Consider the following 21,986-nt stretch of genomic DNA (forward strand, 5'->3'; position numbering starts at 1 on the left):
GCTTTTAATGTGATACCTGTTAAGCAGAAATTATTTTTATTCAATGAAAATTTAATAAAATTTAATCATAAGTAAGTGAAATTATGCTAAATACAACTAAATTGAAAACCTTTTTCCCCTGGCCATATCGGCAATTCTGAAAACTTTTGGGTGCAAATTTTACACAAGAAGATTTTGTGCAAATTTTACACGAGAAGATTTTTTAAACAAATTCTATCCTGAAAATCACTTGCGTAAATTACACAGGTGCTCAAATTACATGGGTTTTTACAGTAATTGACACTGCAGGATTACAGCGAGAACATGAATAATAAGAGAAAATTAGCATTTTAAATAGAGTCTCTGCTTATCAAATCAAGTACAACCTACAAGTGATAAGAGCAACTCCTCCATTTCTCATCAGAATTGTAATGAGCCTTTTAGCTATAAAGCATTTGACTATTATTAATGTTCCAGTCCATTATAGGTTGATACAGTTCTGGACAGTAAGCAACAGGAGCATTGTTAACAGAATGGACCAAACATCAATGGTTTCATATCCCTAACAATGATTTGGGGTAGGGGGGGCCGGCTATTTAACATGAATTTTATTTGGAATGTCTATTCATCATTACCATTTAACATACACTCTTCCATGCCTGCATGGGTCAGATGGAATTTGTTAAGGCAGATTTTCTATGGTTGGATGCCCTTCCTGTTGCTAACCTTCACTTGTTTCCAAGCAAAGTAATATTTCCCCATGGCCAGACGTTTCTCACGGAAGACTGGAAACAACTTTGCTTCTATGATGATGATTATTTACAATTATCATATGCTCATACCAGTGTACACGCGTGCGCGCACACACACACACACAATGAGCTTCTTTCAATTCTTGTTTACCAAATTCACTCACAAAGCTTTGGTCAGCCCAGGGCTATAATAGAGGACTTGTGCTCAAGATACCACACCATAGGACTGAACCCCGAAACCACATGGTTGGGAGACAAGTTTCTTAACCACACATCCATACCTGCATACAATATTTATCTACTAATTATTAATTAGTGGAAATCTCAAAAGGACAATTATATCTTCATGACTAACGACCTACAAATGTCAGGATCAATAAGTTCCTTACTTTATATCAAGTGATGCAAAGCCATATAATGTTGCTTTACATGGTTTACGACAAACAAGGAAATTTAGAATCTTATTGTTTAACAATTATTTACAATGCTAATTGTTGGCATTTGGGTTTTATTTTTAATTTCAAATCCCACCAGAATTAAATTTTACCCTTCATAAATATTTCTCCCTAACACAGAGCCTATGTAATAAAGAATATCTGCTACATTTCTTCTTCAATATAACAACATTTATTTTGTATCAAAATTTGCCAACAATAGCATTACTGAGTATAGTCAGCCAGTGAGACAATAACTGGGACTTCTGACTGCAAGAGTGACAATAAAGTGTCCATAACTCAACATAGAATCATCAACCGGAAACTTTCTTGGAGAATGATAATTTTTCAGTTGCCTCCATGTTTATATTCTTTAATATACATTTTATTTATACGTGTGTGTGTTGTTAAGCTGTTGCAAAACTACAAGGCTACACAACCACAGAGCTATTTATATATAAACGCACACACATACAACTTTGCTAGATCACTGAGCAAATTTCCGAAATAAGCAACATATTATTCATTGTGGAAAAAATTTTGTGTAATCAGAAATAATTAGGAAAATGTAATTTCCTCTTAAATTCCTTAAACATCTACATTATTATTTTATTATTTCCTTGGCTTTAAGTCCATGAACACAAAATGAACTCATTTTCACTTTTATATATAATTCTTCATTTTAAACTTACAGATCAGCTCTAACATGCTATCTCTATTAATATCAACATTTAATGTCTTCTTTTCAACTTTCCCATGCTTGCTTGTATCAGGATTTGCGGAAGCAGATCTTCCACGACCAGATGCCCTCTGTGTGACCAGTTTTCAAGCATGGAAATATCTCCCCATGGCCAGGCATGCTATGTAGGTTATCAGAAATGAATATGACACTTCATTTACCACAATCACACAATGTCAAGACAGAGACAAAACATACACACACTATCAATCATACGTCCATTTTCCATGCTGGCAAGGGTTGGACAGCTTGATAGGAACTAATAAGGCTAGGGGCCGCACAGGATTCCATAGTTTGTTTTGGCAAGGTTTCTTCAGCCAGATACCCTTCCTAACACCAACCACTCTACAGAGTGTAATGGGAGCTTTTCATGTGGCACCATCACCAGTGCTTTTTTACATGGCACCAGAACTCACACCAATGCTTTTTATGTGACACAGACACACATAGAGGCAGGGCTCATTCAGTAGGCTCTGGTTGGCCTGGGTCTATAGTAGAAAGTACTTGCCATGCAAAGGGACTTAGCCTAAAATCATGTGATTGGGAGACACTTTAACAACATAACCATGCTTGTGACTATAGAATGCTTTCACTAATTATATCAGGTGCTGATGTTAAATCACAAGCTCAGCTGTCCCACTTGTGAGCCAGTAGAATATTCAGGTTGTGAAAGCAGAACCAACACTCAACTGAGCAACATGAAATGAAGTATTAATTACTTATAGGGTCACAGTATTTCGTTATGCAACCATAATATACAACGAAGTATATTAAATGCTTTATTAAGCAATAGTGTCCTACAGTGTTAGCAGTGCTAGTAAATCACATGGTGGCATTGTTATTGTTTACATTCGACGTATTCAGATAGGAAACGTTGCAACAAATCAGTGTTGGCTATAATTTCTATAGAAAATCTGTAGAGATGACCTTAACATTAAATGAAGTGTCCTTCTCAATGACACAACACACTACCCAGCCCAGGAATCAACCCCAAACGCACACCTTCACCTACAAAAACAGGCAGTTTTAAAATTAAAAAGTATAAACAATGCCACCTCTGAGAAAAGTGTACAACTTCCCATTTGTTTTCTTCTCTAAGCAATCAAGCCTACGAAAAATTTTAGCTAAACATTATCTTTCTCTCTTCTGGTTCTTTTTTTTTTTTTTTCAGTCACTGCACTGCAACCATACTGAGGTTTTAGTAAAACAAATCAACCTCAGTAATTATTTTAAGTCTGGTACTTATTCTAACAGTCTCTTTGGGCCAAACCGCTAAGTTATGGGGATATAAAGACATACATAAAACATGTGCGTGCACACACACACACATTCATATATCAACAGCGGTGCTTATTTTTTAAGCCTGGTACTTATTCTATTGATTTCTTTTACCAAAATGCTACATTAAAGGAAGAAACCAATGCCAGTTGTCAAGCAATGGCAGGGGACAAACACAAACACACAATGGGAATCTTTCAATACTTTTGGCCCTACAGTCAACTTACAGATGCTTCTAAATGCAAAGATCTTTTTCCCTTTAGTTTGTTTCAGTCATTCGACTGCAGCCATGCTGCAGCACCACCTCAAAGGGTTTAGTCCAACAAATCAGCCCCAATATTTTTTGAGTCTGGTGCTTATTTTTTCAGTTTCATTTGCCAAACCCCTATGTTACAGGGATGTAAACAAACCAATATCACTTCCCAAGTGATGGGGATGGGAAACAAAGATACAAACACTCTCCCACACAGGTTCCCTATACCACATTCACTCACAAGGCATTGGTCAATTCAGAGTTAGAAGACACTTGCTCAAGGTGGCATACAGTGGAACTGAACCAGCAACTACAGGGTTGCAAAGTGAGCTTCCTAACCACAGCTATGTCTACACATGGAAAAAAAAAATTTGTTTAAAAAATCATTGTACTGACTTTACTGACTTCACCACCACTATCCATCGGCCGCAGTATTTTCTTTTTCTTTTTTGACCGTTTCTTCTTTTCAGTGGCATCTTTAGATTTCTTCTTTTTTGATTTTTTTTCTGTGACAACTTCTTGTGTTGCCATAGCAACCTCATTAGTAACATCCTCGGTCTCTTCTTCTGAAAAAGTATTTAAAATCTGACATGAGCAATAGTGGAACAGCAGAGGATGGACCCACTGGATTTAATTACAGTTTTATTCTAACAAAACTTAGAGTAGCTATTGAAAAAACAACAACAAATGTAAATTAGCTTCAATCATGACTTTGGATAAAAGAAATAATTTTGTTTTCATATCTAAAAGTAGAAAAATTTTAATTAATATTTGTTTCAACATAATTTATGAAAGCAGACTTAAAACTACAAATTTAAAATGAGCAAAGTTTAAAAAGATATTTTCTTTATATGTTAGAATTTTGTCAAGTGATTTATTTTTTTACAACAAATAGTTTTAACCCTTTAGCATTCAGATTACTCTGTCAAATGTAATGCTTATTTATTCAGTTGAATTAACCATGCATTTGAAATTTTGATGATGTGATTGTATGCATATTTTTAGAACATTGTAAAATAGGTGTAAGAGTCCAAATCTGGCCTGTTTGTACATAAAACAGGTAGAATATTTGGACCAGATATGGCCAGTTGAAATGCTAAAGGGTCACATAAAAAGCAGAATATTTACATCAAAAAATTATTCATAAGCCAAATTTCCTAGAACAAATTAATAATTACACAGACACAAAAATAAGTATTTTTCAAACCAAATAAAATAGACATTTTTTTTTTTTCACATACAATAAATTAAAAAGGTCAGAATACATCACCAAACTGTGAATTAGAAAATCTTTACTTTAAACTACAGCTGGCCCAAAATCATATAGAAAGTTATCTTCAATAAAAATTCTATTTGAAGAAGGTCAATATCAGTTTTTTTTCTACACTATTGACACTTGATGCTTACACGTAAAAACTACCTAGATTTCTAATTCTTTGTTAATGAAATATACAAAAGAAAACTGATTAAAAACAAGATCTGCTAAAAGACAACCTTTGATATATCTCCATTACATATCAAAATGTCACTACAAAGGAATATCAATACACAGCCACTCCAACTAGAAACAGCAGTCAAACCGCATTAAAATCACACTTACTGTGTGAAACAATATTGGATAAAGTTGTTTTAGATAAAGAATGAATGAATAAAAGCATAAAGATGACTTTTATCATAGGTTTGCTTAATCAGAGACGATCTGAGGTCAAACAACCCGCACATTTTATAGAAAATTTTATTTTGGGGGAAAAACTTTCACTTCAGAAATATTGAGAGCCTTTAAGTCTCACTTAAAGAGAATAATTTAAGAAAATGTTCTTATCTTGCTCTGAAGATGGTAAATTTACTTATTTTCACTTACAAATTTACATAAATCTAAAATTCCTCTTGAGAACTGGAATTTGTTACAAGCAAACAACTGTATTTGGTTGAACAAAGTAACCAATTTTAAATGAATCAAAGATGGTGCTATGGAACTGGCCTGCTCTAGGACCAAAGTATGAAGTGCTTTTTAACAAACTGGTCTGCTAAAAAGCTTAAAAACCGAAAGTGAAAAACCCACGAAAAGCATCAACCTAACCACAATGTCTTCAAACAGTAAGAAACAAAAGTTTCAAACCAATTATGGATGGATAAACCACATTTTGACTGTATATATCAGTTACTTTAATAACAGTCCTGACTACTAACCATATATATTTCTCCACTTTCAATTCAAATAAGTTGAAAAATGGTTCAAAAGACAAAACTGGGCCCAGAAAGTTCACTACTATCTGCATTGAGTTCAGGTGTTACTGTGGAATCTACTGCAAGCAATCACCTGCTCTGCTTCACTATGCCTCTATGACTGACATGGCTACAGCAAACTTACTCCTTGGAGCCAACACTTTACAAGGTCTCCTAAGAAACTGATTAAATGATAGGGATTAAAAATGGTTTGATTTAAAAAGCAGAAATATCCACTCCACCATTTCTCAGGAGCTTTGTCTCCTCTTCTGAGTGTAATAATATACCTATAAGGCTGAGACATACCTAAATCAAATTAATGGCCTCTAGATACACATGTGCAGTATAATTTCCAACATAAAGCTTATATTGCATCCAGTGTGTGTAACCATGTATGACATGGACAGGGCACAAAACTAGTTGAAAGAAGCTTATAATGTTCTAATATAACCAGTATTGCTGTAAAGCTACACGATATAGAACATACAAACATTCCTTGTTGGTTAACCATATAGAGGTAAGCAAAGCTGCAATGTTTCTTGCATGCTCTGTAGAGTGTATCCCAAAACACCACCAGATCTTCTAAAGGAAGTCATCTGTACCTTTGCCTAATTCCACCAGCACCACTGCTAGTCTGATCAACTGTCCTTACAGCTAATCAGAAGAAGATCAGTGCAAGTACTGGTGGTATCCTGCTTACAGAGTTCGTCTGTAACAGAAAAACAATTGGGTTAGAAAATGAGCTGGCAACAAGAGCTGAAAAACTACCAACTTCATCTTCCAAGTTACAAGTTTAACCTCACACGACTTAAGACATTCCCTATATTGACAAACCTAGTTAACAATGGAATCCATCATCTTTCCTACCTTGTGTCTCTTAATGGTGATCATAGCAAAGGGAACCATTTATAAAGCAATATAAACTTTATAAAAGAAGGCCTTTAAAAGGCAGACTGTTCTTACAATTGACATGCTGCAGCTAAAATATAGGCTGGACAACTTGCATGCAGAACTTTCTGAATGGCACGCCAATAAAAAATTACCTTCAATTTTTTTAATCTGCCTGATGAACCAGGTCACATGTGGCCTGCTTCTCAAAAAAGGTTACCCATGCTTGGATTAGACAATGCTGTCTTCTTATTGAAGACAAAATTCTAACATTTCCAGAATGAAATATCGCTCTTAAAAAAGAGACCTAGCCAAACATCTTACAAAATAGATGTACATAACTTGGGTGTCCATTTAATGAATAAAGTCACTGGTAAAAAATTCACTGTCTAATACAGACACATACACACAATTTCCACTAAGCAACAAATTAAGATCTGTCAATCAATTTGTCCTGTATATTGTACACTGAAAATGTTTACAACATAAAGCAATATAAGTTTAACCAAGTTATGAGTTAGTAGTATCGTTGAATTGGTTAGATACAAAAAGAAAATACAAGAAAATAAAGACAACCATTCAACATTGACATTAATACAATTAACACTTTCACCAATAAACAAAGACAAACAAAAAAAAATTATAGAGAAATAAATACACTCAACACTACTAAAATGTGTTTAAAGAGGGGCGGAATAAAGGATTTTTTTCTGTGTTAGAAAGCATACCAAGAAACACTACACAATTTCTACTACAAAAACAGCTGTGAGTAGAAAGAAAAAGCGAATCAGTACTTACGAACAGGTAAAACACACTCAGATTCTGGTCGCTCCTCATCCTCCTCCTGCTCACCCATTTCCTCTTCTAAGAGAGGTGTAGGAAGCAAGGGAGGAGGAGGTGTAGCCGACGCAGAGCGGGAAGAGGTGGATGGTGGTGGTTGTTCCATCTCTGAAATTTAAATAATTATAAATTTCAACCAACTTCCATCAACTAAAAATCAAGTACACATTATTTTACACGATGTCTTGTATACAAGTTTTATACACACAAAATAATTTGGGAAAGCATCTTTGCAGCTGAGTATGTGTCTCTCTATTTATATGTCCTACACTCACTATCATAAAGATCAGGTTTAACTTGACAAAAGGATTAAAACTTTAATATTTTCCAAAAGGAGAACTCTCAAAAATCTTCATTAATATTTAGTTTTCCAGAACAAAAATTTTCCTTCTACCAACTGCTGCATTAAACCAAAATAAAATAAAATTTCCTTTCTGAACTGACAAATTAATCCTAATATAAAAATCTAAGTCAATTACAATTAAGTAAAAAGAAAATTTAACAAATTAATGTAAACAGCATTCATGTAATAGGTAAGTTTGAATTTCAGTACATTTTTCTTCTTCATTGCAGTGAGATTTTTGTAAAGTGTAGACAATTTTAAAACAGGTCTTAACAAAAAGATACCACCTAAGAAGACTACAAAAACTATGGTTAATGTTATCAAATGAATGCACAACAGTCTGATCACTGCAAAGTGAATTTGATACAATATTCCATTTCAAAAACAGCAGCTTAATGGTTGGTCCCCTCTTCAAGTAAACTATATTTAAATATAAAAATCATTAATAACTATTCAGAAACTTGTATGACACTGTTAGCAATTATGTCACAAATTCATGAATTTAATTTTTTTTTTTAAAGAGTACTTTAGTTCTAAAAAATAACTAAATGATTAACCTGAAAAAAGGTCTTTGATACTATCTGCACACATTAACTAACGTCAGAAATAATTATTAATTATTCTTCCATTCGGAATATGACAAAAATCACATCTGCTTCCTTGAATTTGCTTGTCTTCCATTGCTTTCAAAACTCAAATTTTTTGTTACTCGCAACTAATCTCTCTAATTTTGCTAATGAAAGACACTATGTATTTATTCAAACCACTAAAATGTGTTAAATCTACTGTTTTGAAAAAGGAATGATACAAAGCAATTATGCTTTTGATCACAGGTCTGCTCAATCGAAAGCGACCTGGTTTTACACAAATTCGGAGCTAAAATCATATGCAGTTACAACTAAATCTCTGCAATATTTGCATAAATCTCCATTTGCCAAGGCTGCAAATAAAGGTAAAATTGCCACAAGGAATTTTGATGATGATGATGTTAGAAAAAGAAGTCACAAGATTTGTATTTTTATTTACAAGAAGGAGAATCTAAAAGTTCCCAAAAATCTTGCGTAAAATATGGGTTTCAGGTTTTGGCAAAAAGCCAGCGGGTTTGGGGGAGGGGCTAAGTAAATTATATTGACGCCAGTGTAACTGGTACTTACTTCATCGACCTCAAAAGGACGAAAGGCTAAGTGGGGCCTTGGCAGAATTTGAACTCGGACCATAAAAAGACAAAATGCCACTGAAGATTTTTCCTGGCATGCTAAAGATTCTGCCAGCACACTGCCCTAATCTTGTGTAAAATATAAAAAACAATGCCTGTGAAATTAATTCTAAGCAAAATTTCAATAAATGAGATGGTTATTGATCCCAGTGCCATCTATTCACCGATTTAAAACAGATTTTATATACATAATTATAACTGAATAAATACAATCAACTCAATATGTCACATAGAAAAATTAAATATTTCTTTAAAAAATACTTGGTATTTCTATCACTTTGAGATTAGTGTTTTCTGCACTTTTAAAACTCAATGATTTAACAATTACAACTTTCACATTCCTGAAAGTACTATACTTAAGTATTTTGGAGGTTTTTTTCAGTAAATGTATTTAACTTTGGTTCCTCTTTACTTTGAATTCTCAAAACTGGACTCCTCTAATCCAAAACCAGTCGAAAATGTTCAGATATTATGTTTACCTTAGTATATATAATAAAAAGATGCATTTTGATATTCAAACCAGACCCAATTGTAAAACAACAGTTCTGATTTTTTTCAATAATAGTTCAAACCCACCTGACTTATACCATCATTGACAAATAAAATATGTAGTTTAATGTATTTTTTTCTTTTTTTTTTTTTTGCTTTGATTTTTAAAATGCTGATGAAAACTTATCCAGTCCCTATAACCACCAAATTTTTTAATATATGAAGAAGTTCTTTGATCTCAAAATACCTGGAAGTCAAAGAAGAAGCTGTAAGTCCCCAGAAGACAATTTCTGGATTAATTAATATATGATCTTTAACCATTACTACTGCCACATGTTATAAAGACTGGTTCTGTCTATGCCCATACCTAGTCCTTTCAAGTTCACTTTAACTGCAGTTTAAGCATTGTAGTTTCATTCTTCATTGACATACAAGTTAATATGACTCAATAGTTGACAGATATTGAACACAAGATTTTTAAACTCCACTAATAATTTATTTTAAATAGTTCCTTTAAATTGATAGTGCTACCAGATTGAGACTTGAAAATTTTTAATCTATGTAACACCAACATCAAAACAAACTAAACTGTTGAAGTAATATGAGAAATACACTCCCAAAATAGATTTAAGCTTCCAAGTCCAAATCTTTCTAAAAATGGAATTGGTTGAAACTGATTTGATGCTTTATAGTAATTAAAAAAATTTGAAAGCTGACCAGTTATTTATCATCTATAACCCAGATTCCTATAAAATTTTTATTTGAAGTACAAAGGAAAAATGAATGCTGTAATCAAGCTATTATATATGCAACCCAGTTCTTCAGTCCTCATATTTTCTTCCTTTTAACAAATTCTTTTATTGATCTTGAAGTAGGAAGTGATTAAACAAAAAAATCATATCTTGAAATATTTTAAATTGAAATCTTCCAAGCTGGAGAAAACTACTACCAACTGTTAGATTTTTAAAAATCTGCTAAAATGTCCATACAAGAAATGGTAACAGCTAAGTGAAATGATCCTCTGAGCTATTAAATTCTCAACAGTATCAACTAACATGTCTCCTAGCATCAACAGCAACTGACAAGTTGAAAAAGCAGTCATGAATTATATTGATTTTATTTGAACGGTACAAGGACAATTTTTATAGAGCAAGCAGAGTAATTGATTAATCTAATAATATATATCTAGCACATACTAAGTCCTAGGACGCAAAATAAAATGTCGACCCAATGAGACTGGAACTTAAAACAGTGAATCCTCACCCTTCTGTCTCAGTCAAATTTTGATGTTCTACTTAATAGTAATCATACAAACAGCAGAGATTTAACAGGGAGGTCATACGCTAATCTCAACATATTTGATATAAAAAGAAAATAGGAAACCTTTATGTTAATGTTTACACAGAGATATAGACTATTACAGACAACTGGTTCTTCTACATTACTCGTCTCCATTCTAATGTCAATTACTTCAACATTATCGTGATTATTATCAGTGCTTTGATGAAGAAATTAACACAGCTTTTTTTTCTTTTCTTTTTTTTTAACAATTTTCCTGTTATACCAGAGAAACTAACTATATTCTTTAAGATATTTGTCATGGGTTATTATAGAATGTCTTATATGCCCTCAAGTATAAATTCAATTTCAATTATTTTTCAGATGCCATTGAAATGTCAATAACCAAAACAAATCTAAAACTATCTAAAAAAATCTTTGAATCCAGGGCCTCTGGACTCTCCCACCTCAGCAATTCAAAATTGAATCTATTTATGTAACAGCACTTCAATAATACTAGCAATTCCGTCTTTGTAGCAAGTCAACAAGAGCTACTACAAGGTTAATCAATCTACTAAAAATAACAACCAAACATTCCTCAAATTTCACCCAATCAATGTAAAAATAAAAAGATGGCTATAGCTGGATCATATCAAGATCAATGCCTAAACTACATACTTCAAATCTTCACGTTTGCCAGATTTAAGACAACCTGAGCAGCAGCTTGCCCATACAAATAAACACCAAAGAATTTACTTTGAATATATTAAGTAATCTCTCACTGGCATGAAGTTCAACCTCTAAATTTGTACCCCCTCCTGTTGCTACCAGCCAGATTCCCCCATGTCGTTGCAGCTTCTTCAAAAAACCCACATTAAACACTAATTCAACCCTTTCTCAAAACTGTCCCTATTTATCTCAGATTTTTTCCATTTCACTATAACCAATCCACAATTTAAATCACCAACTACACAAACCCCCATATCCCCTGTTTGGCGTTAATCTGTTTTAAGGTTACTGCTACTACTTCACCTGAGTATTAGCAATATACAAAGATAAAAACTATTTTCCAACACACCATCTTCTCCGGCTATTCTGTTCATATTTTCAACAAACATTTGAACTTGTCTAATTTCAAAACTTTCACTGTTTCAAGTCTTCAATTAACTGTTTTACACACACGCGAATTTCGATGCCATTATTCACACCTGAATACCTATGGTTTTAAAAATCATCACTTCTCTTGTAACGTCCTCTCACGTTAAACATGAATTCTAAATAAAAAAATAAACACAATTTACTCTGAAAGACCCAAATTTCGCACGAGTCACATAAAACGTTAAACGTAGTCGTAAATGTCTCTTCGCGACTTTCAACTCTTCCACCCACCATTACATTCCCGTCATATCAACATGTTGTACTGTACATAGTGGGTAATTTAATTGAACAGGTGCATTGCACACATTTGCCTAGGTGTAACAGTCAAAGCTTTTATTATTTTTCTTTCTTTTCCCCACTTCAAAATATTAAGAAACAAACTGTGCCAAGGCAAATACGACAGGTTTTACACTAAAGAATTAACACTAAAGCGTCTTCGAATAACTTGCCCCAATTGTAAATTTTATCAAAATCAATATAGGATCGATTTTGAAACTGCGAAATTTTCTTACCAGAAGAACCACACAAGACAAATACTTAGAATAATAAATGAAAGAAAATGTCAAAATTGTAACTCCGCAAAATATTACGTAAGTCTTAGTGACTTTTCTCTTCCGCTCCAAAGATCTGGACTTTGATAAGCAGTTTGGTGAAAAATTTGATTTGAATCAAAATTTTGGTCATTGGAGAGAGGGGGTGTATCTAATTAAATTGTGTTAATTGGTTAACGTTTGTTCATTTACAAAAAGTTTCGAGTCTACTCAGGTGTGATTGGAACCAAACAGTAACAGAATGAAAATGGAACGCCAACAATATCGTGTACCGTCACACACATACTATATATATATATATATATATATATATATATATATATACATAATACCTATATGCAGCTCTACCCAGTAACAATTTCAGTGCTACTCTGCTTGTTCTCAGCCATTTACCCAATGCATTAAACACGCGTACACACACAACAATAACTAATCTAGATCGAACAAAGAGGTCTGCGAACAGGAATCAATTAAAATCAATATTAGAGAGACTGACAGAGAGAGAGACAGAGAGGGAGAGAGAGAGAATGAGATTGTGAGTGTGTGCATGTGTATGAGTGTATGTGGTGCGATGGGCGACTATAATCTTCTATGCAATGCATCCAAATGCTGGAGCATTCAACTTCATAGACAACACAGCAGCATTTAAGGAAGTGGGCTGGAAAAAACCTAGAGCCAGACACTGTGAGACATTGTGAGAAGGAGAGGAGGAGTAGGAGGGAGAGAGAGGGAGATAGAGGCGCGCGCGAGCGAGCGAAATGAAGCAAGAGAAAAAGAGGGGGGAGAGGGAGAAAGAGAGAGAGAGTTGAAGAAAGCTAGGAAGAGAAAGTAGAATTTGATATGACCCTCGACTTCCGGGTCGGGTCAGCGTGCATGCGCAATGACATTTAAATATTTATTAAGACATTTCTCCATCAGTTAACAATGGATCAGCTCTCCAGGGTTGTTTCTTCCGTGACTCAATAAAGATACGAAATCGAAATCAAGAGCATTTGAATTGGGAACTAAAAGGACGTGAAATCTGTTGTAATCGCAACCATTCTCCTTATCTAAAATAAATAAATAAAATTCAAATAAAGTTGGTAAACACTAGGAAAGTGGGAGGAGACAACACAATTAGATAACTATAGTGATGGAAGAGTGAGGGAGGTAGGGGGGAACAGGTTATGGCGGAGGACAAGCGAAGGCCGGGTGCAGTAGTAGGGACAAGGCAATACACGAAATAGGAGGAATATATCTCGTTCTTCCTTCCTCAAAATAACATATCAATACTGAAGAGGTGTGCTAGCTACTCTAACGTAATAAACTAGAGGATACTGAGCATTAAGAATTCAATTACACACAAAAAAACAAAAAGAAAATGATGGCGGTGATTGTGATGATTACGACGAGGATGAATGATAATGGCCGTTCTGCAGAATATTTTTTAAACATAGGTCAAGAAACGGAGCCTTATGGCAAAGCTGTTATCGGTCATCAAATTCTTCAAAAACGTTTTCAAATATCGCAAAGAACAATCTCAAAATAATATTTGGCAACATATTTACTTCTATTACAATATATAATCTCGAAACTTAAATAAAGGCAAAATTTCGCCAAATTGCTCAGATCCCCTACGCGTAACATGCAAACCACATCAGACGAAAATTATAGAAAAGAAAAAGTTTAGTTGTTAATTCTTAAAATTTACTTCAAATTATGAAGCTAACTCGCGAAACCTAGAAATTTTTTTCCCACAAAATATTCAAAATAAACTCTTAATTTCTCAATCGCCTAAACTAAACTATGTCCTATTCTATAAAATTGCTCAACAGCGGCGGATTAACTGCCTTCCTGTATAATTTTTAGTTATTCCCCTTCGTGTTCCGATTTCGAATCTCCCATCTCCTCGAAATTCCCCTTCGTGTTCCGATTTCAAATCCCTATCTCCTCGAAATTAACTTCACCTACTGTTCTTCCAAGATCGATAGAATAGATTTCGATCAAGAAAATACTGGATTAGTTTTAAATCAACTATATTTATAATCCTATCGAGAAACGTTAGCGCGCCAAGCTAAAATATCTGCACACATTTGCTTCTGTTGTTTTCTTGGTTCAAATCACAGCGAGGCCAACTTTACCTGTCGCTCTCCTCTGAGGTTCAAGTTCAACACCAGTGTTCGTCTATTCAATTAATTACACTAAATAGTTGTTTTGTACTAATGAGAGGAATCACTCTTATCAAAACATAATAAACGGCAGAACTCTCAAATACTTTTACTTTTCTGTTTCAAATTCCAACCGAAGATCAAATCTCAATGCCGGAGTTAAATAAAGTACCTATCTACCCGAGTCGATTCAGTTGAATGAAGACACGTTTTAATTAAACTAACTTCTACGTATCGTCCTCCTTATCAACAGGTTAAACAAAAGCTCAACATGCTGACAAAGAGTTGAGCACTCTCGTCACAACCTCAGAACTGCATCTCATTTGGCAAATATCTGCTGCCAGTATCCTCTGAGGGTCTCCAAATGTCATTCTGACCTGGTGATGTCATTGTCATAATAATCAATGATACAACAAATTTCAATAACTAAATAAATAAACGTGTGTTCGATCTGTCTCGGCCGATGATGTGTGAGTAACCGTTACATTTCATACCAACAGAATCAACCTGTGTGTGTGACCATGGCCCTCCCACAAATCAACATTCAAATGCATAGTTTGATTAATTAAGACCCAGGCATTACCGCTCTGAAGGGGGGGGGGGCATTAATAAAACAACTTCCAAGTGAACATCACAAAAATAGCAATTGATTATTTCGATTTTCTCGTAGATTCTCTTTATCTGTCACAATATATTTGAAAAGAGGGTGTTTGAAATATAACATATGCTCCCTCTCTAAACACATACACCTGTAAACAGTAAACCATACAAATGAATTCGAATTTATCTTAAAGGAATGATTAATCATCCACCTTATGAGAACTGAAATAAATGCCAACTCATTACTGCCTCCAAATTTTTTTATTTATTTACTTTTTCCATTTTAAGGTAAAATTTTCCAATATGTCTCCCAACGTAGCCACGTGTGGCAGCTGAGGTGACGGCCAGGCACCTGAACAAAGGCGTAGTTTCATACTACCGGGTGGCTGGGGGCACAGAGGATCGCCGTCGCACATAGCGAAAGAGATGCTTGGTTTCATAAAGGGAGTTTTCGAAAACGGGAAAAAAAGAATTCCTGATTCCTAGTTGGTCTCTTTCTTACACGCACTGTGAAAAACTTAATGTAAACAAACTTTGTGTGGATGGCAACGAATTCGAAAAAATTGTAACCAGAAAGCATGTTTAAGAACCAGGGTGATTGGATTTTATCAGGAAATTTTTCACGCAAACGGATTTCGATGGAAAAGAATGAATGGTGAGCATGAACATTAGGTGTAAATAAAAAGAAAAAGGCTTCAGGAAATCTTAGTCCCTCGACGAGAGCGACTTCACAATATGATTCTATGTACATAATCAAAAGAGAGGAAAACATTAAGCAAATACATGTTTATGCAAAACTAATGAACGAAGAGTAAATAGAGAATGTAGTGGGAAAATCATAAAAATAAAATATAAATGTGTTTAAATCCGCTGCAATCTAACACACAGACACACACACACACACACACACACGAGAAAGATTAGGTCGGTTGTATGAGTAAAAATAATGGCGATGACGTAGATTAAACCCGCCGAAGACGAAACTGTTTGGATTTCGTGGAATAAAAGTGAAGATGTTTCGAGTCTTCAGATGTTGAGTTGGGTAAAACTAAATCGGGGGGAAACACGGTCAAAGGTGAAGTGATAAATTAGAAAATATACATTCTTATATAACACGGGTAAGAAGAGTAAAAGAAAAAAATGCTGGTTGAAACCCTTCTAGGTTTGGCCATGCAATTAAGCTATGACGGATTTCGTTTGAAAGCCTTAAACCTAGCACTGGTTCACATTGTATGCTGTCAGTCGTAATAAAAATCATTTATTTTTATCAAAGTTGTGGCTTATTTTGGTTTTATTTTATTTTTCGACCCTTAAATATTAAGCACTCGTTATTTCCTACAGAACCACCAAACAAAAAAAAGCGATATTCAACCGGTGCTTTATAAGTCATTTTTACATAAAGATAATTATTATGAAAGCAATAATTGTGATTTATTCAGTGTTAGAAAATAAACAAAACAAATGCTGCTTGGCTGTTTGATGGCAATACGCATGTAATGATAACTTTTCCCGGCATAATCAAATGAGGTGAGTATAATCTTCACACAATTCAGGAGTATCACCATTGAATGGAAACTAAACTCCTTCCTCCACCATTTAATGCGAGAGGGAAAGGAAGAGAAGTACATGTGTGTGTGTAAGTGCATCTACATATGTGTGAGTGAGTGTGAAAGGCAGAAAGAGCGCCTGACTACTATTGTGCGCGTTTGTGTGTATGTATATCTATGTGTGTGTGTTGGCCTCCGTCTATGTGTAAATGAATGTGGCTGTCGTTCTCTCCGATATGTATGTATGCGTGCGTGTGTATGTGCCTATGTTGGCCCACCAATGTAAGTCTCACAGTATTGCGTTTTTTTTTTTTAAGAACGATCAGAAACGTTTCTAATTTAACCAGCTTACTATCTTAATATCCAGCTTGTTTTAGACATACACACACGTGTGTCTGTATATATATATATATATATATAGTAGCTGTTCCAAAAGAATGAAACCATATCTTCTAGCAATAGACTAAGCAAGCATTACAAATAATTAAAAAAAAAAAAAAAACAGGTCATATTTTTTGGCCATTAATGTTCGATAGAGAAATCGCTTAAAAACAAAACAAAAATGGGAGGAAATATGAAAATTAAGCATATATATTCTCACACACATAAATATATATATGTATATATATATATATATATAATTAATTAATAAGGGTGAGAGAATTAGATACTAATTTAATATATTTTATATATATATATACACATATGTATATGTGTATGTATATATATATATATGAAAAAGTAGGGACGAATTAACGAAAGGGGTAGTAGAAATTGATAATTACTTATTTATCTAAAAGGACGAAGTGTTTGATCGCATGTACGTATACACACACATGCATAAATATGTGGAATTAATCGGAGACGACGGCGATATAGATATATGTAGATATATATATATATATACAACGAAAGAGAGAGAGAGAGAGAGGAGAGGGTGAGTTGATAAAATGGTGGATTGGCGACATGGAGACGGAAAAGACGGACAACCGAAAGAAGCAGGCAGTAATAATCTCTTCATTTACATCATATCTCGTCTCTCTCCACCCACACTCATGTCGGGATTTCAGGAAGGTCGGAGATAGCATGTATTTATTTCTGATTTTGGTTATCAAAACTAATTAAATAACTTCGTTTTCTTGATTTTCTTTCTTTTACTCCATCTAACCACACCGAAATATAAATATAAATATATATATATATATATATATATATATATATATATATATATATATACAGCAATCGTTTTAGAATATATATGAAACCCTGCTTTCCATATATTTTTCGAGGTGTGTATATGTATATATATATATATGTTGTTCTTTTAAAATACATTCTTCTTTAAAACATGACTGTGTTTCCTTTTGATTTCTCCAAGAATTTATTTTAGTATTCAGGATTTTTCTAAATGTTTTTCACATGTTTGCTTGGAACAGCCAAAGTTCCTGTGTATCTCTGTCTCTATGTGTGTAAATATGTTTGTCTAAGAAGCCCTAGGTCAAGGAAAAGTATGCACTAATATATTTGACAATGGAGTTGGATATATATATATAGATATATATAGTTGGGGAGTGAGAGAGAGAGCAATGTTCGTATCCCTAAATAGTGTATATATATATATATATTCGCCTATGTGTGTGTATATATAATCTTTGGTGCCAGAGGAATAGAATCAATGATCAGATACAAATTAGCACTAATTTGATTTATATATCAATATGATTTATATTAAGATCTTAGATTAAGATTATATATACATATAATATATACACGTGTAGATTTATATATAGATAGACGTATATGCGAATGTATATATACATAAATGGGAAATAGTATTCAAATCAAAACATCTAACATTATTATTGTTTAAAAGAAATCTTTATTACTGGATCTTATTAAATAAACGATCGTTAAGTAGTTATTGTTTCAATGAAGAGTAAATTACGATCGCTTGCGTGTACGAGTGTATGTGTGTGTATATACACACATTTGATTTGAAAACCCCACTGGAATGGGAGAAAGCGCTAATTAATCTGAATATGATATGATATATATGTAAAAAATGTAATATATAAATAAATATCTATAAACATGAACCATCCGATCTTCTGATTACCTCATTTCTTCTAATATATAATACCTGTACATCATCTCCAAACCTTCCAATATATATATATATATATATATATATAATGTGTGTGTGTGTCTGGGGTGTTAGAGGAATGAGGGCTTTCACTCCATTTTTAAAGTCATCCGTCTCTCTCTTTCTCTCTCACACACACACACACTCTTTCTTTCTTTCTGTGTCTGTTCATCCATTCAGAAAAGAACAATAACCAGAATAATGAAGAAGAACAACAATCAGAATGTGGAAGAAAAGAAGTGAATGAAGAAGAAATAATTTCGAGTATATAAAACAGACACAATAAAAAAAAAAGTAAAGAGTTTATACCTTCTCCGCCTTCGTCAACTTCCATGTCTTCGGAGAGGTCGTCGTCTTTCTTTAGACCTCCCGGCATTTTGGATGTTTAAAGAGATGAGAGTAAGAGAAGTCTAGTCAAGCGGATTATATATCGATATATATATACCATACATATATATATATTCACATATATATGCGTGTATATATAAATATATATCCTGGTTCCTTTACCCCTTCTACAGTGAAGCTTCTTCTTCTGTCTTTCGTATTATAATATATATATATAAATAAATATTTATATAATTTGTAGAATCCCAGAAATGTCCTCGTTTCCTTTTAGTATATAGTAAATAATATAAATATTATTTTTTCTCTATTTTTCGCAGTGGCTTTTTTTTTTCAGAGAGGTTTTATTTTCAGTCTTTTTTCTAGCTTGTTCGCTTTGTTTCAATTCAATATTTGATTTTCGTCCTTTTTGAAATTGTCAGACTTCATAAACCTTTGATGATTTCGTTCTCCTTTTAAACGTTGCGTGTCCGCATTTAAAAGCCACCACAATGTAACGTTGTGTGTCCGCATTAAAGCCACCGCACTGTCTTACAACTACTGCTTCTATGGTGGAAGAAGAAGCACTGGGCAGCGCCCGCGTACTATTGTCAGGCAGTTGGGAAGCAGTGGAGGAGGCAGTAGGATTTCGACTGCGAAAGAGAGGCTAGCAGTACGAGTAGGAGGCGATCGGGCGGTGGTAGTAGGAATTATAACCACGGCAGCAGCAGTAGTAGTGGTAGTAGTAATACTTCCCCGGAGGGGGAGGTACAAAGACAAGGTTGCTCCCGCGTCCTCTTAGTCTGCAGTTGAGTAACAGTGGAGGAAGAAAATGGTTTCTACTTGTATATTGTTATTGTTAGTCGTAGTAGTGGTAGCAACAGTAGTAGTAGTAGTAATAATAATAATGGTTGCCTACTAGGCTTTAACTTCAATATGAACACCGATTAATTATCACGATCTGGCTGCTGGCAAAGTCTTCTGGTGTCTTTAATAAGATTCTAGTAGGGATGAAATGAAATGATTAAACGGGGGGAGGGTTTTAGAATGTCTATTTGCAGCAGGGAAGCAGTAGGAAAGCAATGGAACTTTCTTCAATGCTAAGAAAAAAATGGCAAAAGCTGCTGCAGAATGCTGCAAGAGATCTAACATGTCAAAAAGAGGGAAAAAAAAATAGCAATGCTATCGTCTCGAGGGAAGTGATAAGGTCATTTTGGAAAAAGTACTTTCGCAATGTGGTAGTTTATATTTTATTAAAAGACACCGGTAGAGGTGGATGAAGTATTTTTTAAAAAAACACCAAGAAAAAGAACTAAGTTAAACAATTAATAAAATAATAATAGGAAGGGTAATGAGAAAATGTTTCCGAAAGAACTCTCTAGAATTTTTTAACAGATTTTTTTTTAACAAGTTTAAACAGTAAAAGTAATTAGCAAAGGAGCGAAATTAATTAAAAAGATTATAAAAAAAAATAACTATGATGTAGGATAAGTGACGAAAAGAAATTATTTCGTGTCAAAATAGTTTTTTCTCGTTAATTTGTGATTTCGATTTGTTTTATTGATTTCAGGCGATAACAAAAGAATTTTAAAAACTGTTTTGACTATTCTCTTGAATTTTGGGGGTGGATTTTCAGCAATATTCGTATCCTTAAAAGTTGGCAAGTATAATTTTTGTAGGATTTCTTAAATAGTTTGAGGTAATTCGTAGGATAGGGCTAATGGGGTGCTGCGATATTCATCAATGCCCTTCTTTTGGAAACATGTAAGAAAGACAGACACACAGTGATTAAATGGAAATCATCTGAGTCGGTTCGCCGAAAACTTACCCTTTCCGACGAAACAAACCCCACCTTTTTGCCCAGAGAATATTAGAAATAATAATACTAATAATAATAATGATGATATACGCTAATAACAATTACAATACACGGAGAAAAGGTTTTTAATAGTGTAAATCAATTTCAAAAGGTGGGGGGGGGGGGAGAAATGATCGAATATGAAGAGAAATGGCGAAAGATAGATGAAAGGAGATAAATAAAGCAAACAGAGGGAGTGGGAGGAAGAGGAGGCTAGCCCAGAGTAGGAGTTGAGGAAGTAGTAGATTCGCACGGAAGACGATCAGGGTATCCCATAATAGTCATGAGTAGCAGACGGAGGAGGTGAGGGGGGAGCATGGAACCTTGTAGAAGATAACGTCACAGATCGATTAATTACTTAACTCCAATACCCGCTAATTACTTTTTGTTAAAGGCCCAATTAAAGTTGCAACCCTTAAACTCCTGGAAATGAAGGAAAAGTCCGGCTTTAGATGGAGTATCCATTTATGCCTGTATACAAACATACCTATGTATATGTGTATGTATGTATGTGTGTATATATATATATCACGAACACACACACACAGCTACCTATTTCTATGTGTATTTATAAATACATATGTGTGTATGGAGTCTGAAGTATACAGATAAAAAGAAAAGATATTGGAAATTGTGTTTATATCTTTCTCAAAGGACTTAGTTGAAATGGTTCCAAATGGTGCTGGAAATTTACCGCCACAAGTAGACATTTTTCCCTTCCCCCTCTCCACACAATCTCATAATGTCCCATTAATATATTTTCATGAAATCTGTACTTCACATCTCACACTCTCCTCTCTGACTCCCCCTCTCATTGTTTCTCTCTTTCTTTCTCTGTCTTTAATAATGCATGTGTGTCAAACCTAACTGGCAAGGTAGTTAGATAAACATGGTTGACTCTTGCTATGGGTGATACAAGTTCAAGTCTTACAAGAGACATGGT

The 21,986-nt window shown here is 34.1% G+C and overlaps 1 protein-coding gene across 15 annotated transcripts in view; it reads right to left on the bottom strand.

Annotated features, from left to right (window-relative positions):
• Positions 1–19,820, bottom strand: part of LOC115224556 (chromodomain-helicase-DNA-binding protein 4) — a 115,210-nt gene extending 95,390 nt beyond the window's left edge. For 11 of the 15 annotated variants that reach the window (XM_029795481.2, XM_029795469.2, XM_029795476.2 and 8 more), the window contains exons 1-3: positions 19,171–19,819; positions 7,348–7,497; positions 3,832–4,001 (exon numbers count right to left, since the gene is read on the bottom strand). In XM_029795481.2, coding sequence (XP_029651341.1) covers positions 3,832–4,001; positions 7,348–7,497; positions 19,171–19,237 — 387 coding nt within the window. In that variant the 5' untranslated portion in view covers positions 19,238–19,819. Of the gene's footprint in view, positions 1–3,831; positions 4,002–7,347; positions 7,498–19,170 lie in introns of all 15 variants that reach the window. The other 4 variants (XM_036513355.1, XM_029795470.2, XM_029795477.2 and 1 more) reach the window with 2 other exon arrangements.
• Positions 19,821–21,986: the final 2,166 nt, after the last annotated feature.

The sequence above is a fragment of the Octopus sinensis genome, linkage group LG25, assembly GCF_006345805.1.
Source record: "Octopus sinensis linkage group LG25, ASM634580v1, whole genome shotgun sequence".
Taxonomy (NCBI): domain Eukaryota; kingdom Metazoa; phylum Mollusca; class Cephalopoda; order Octopoda; family Octopodidae; genus Octopus; species Octopus sinensis.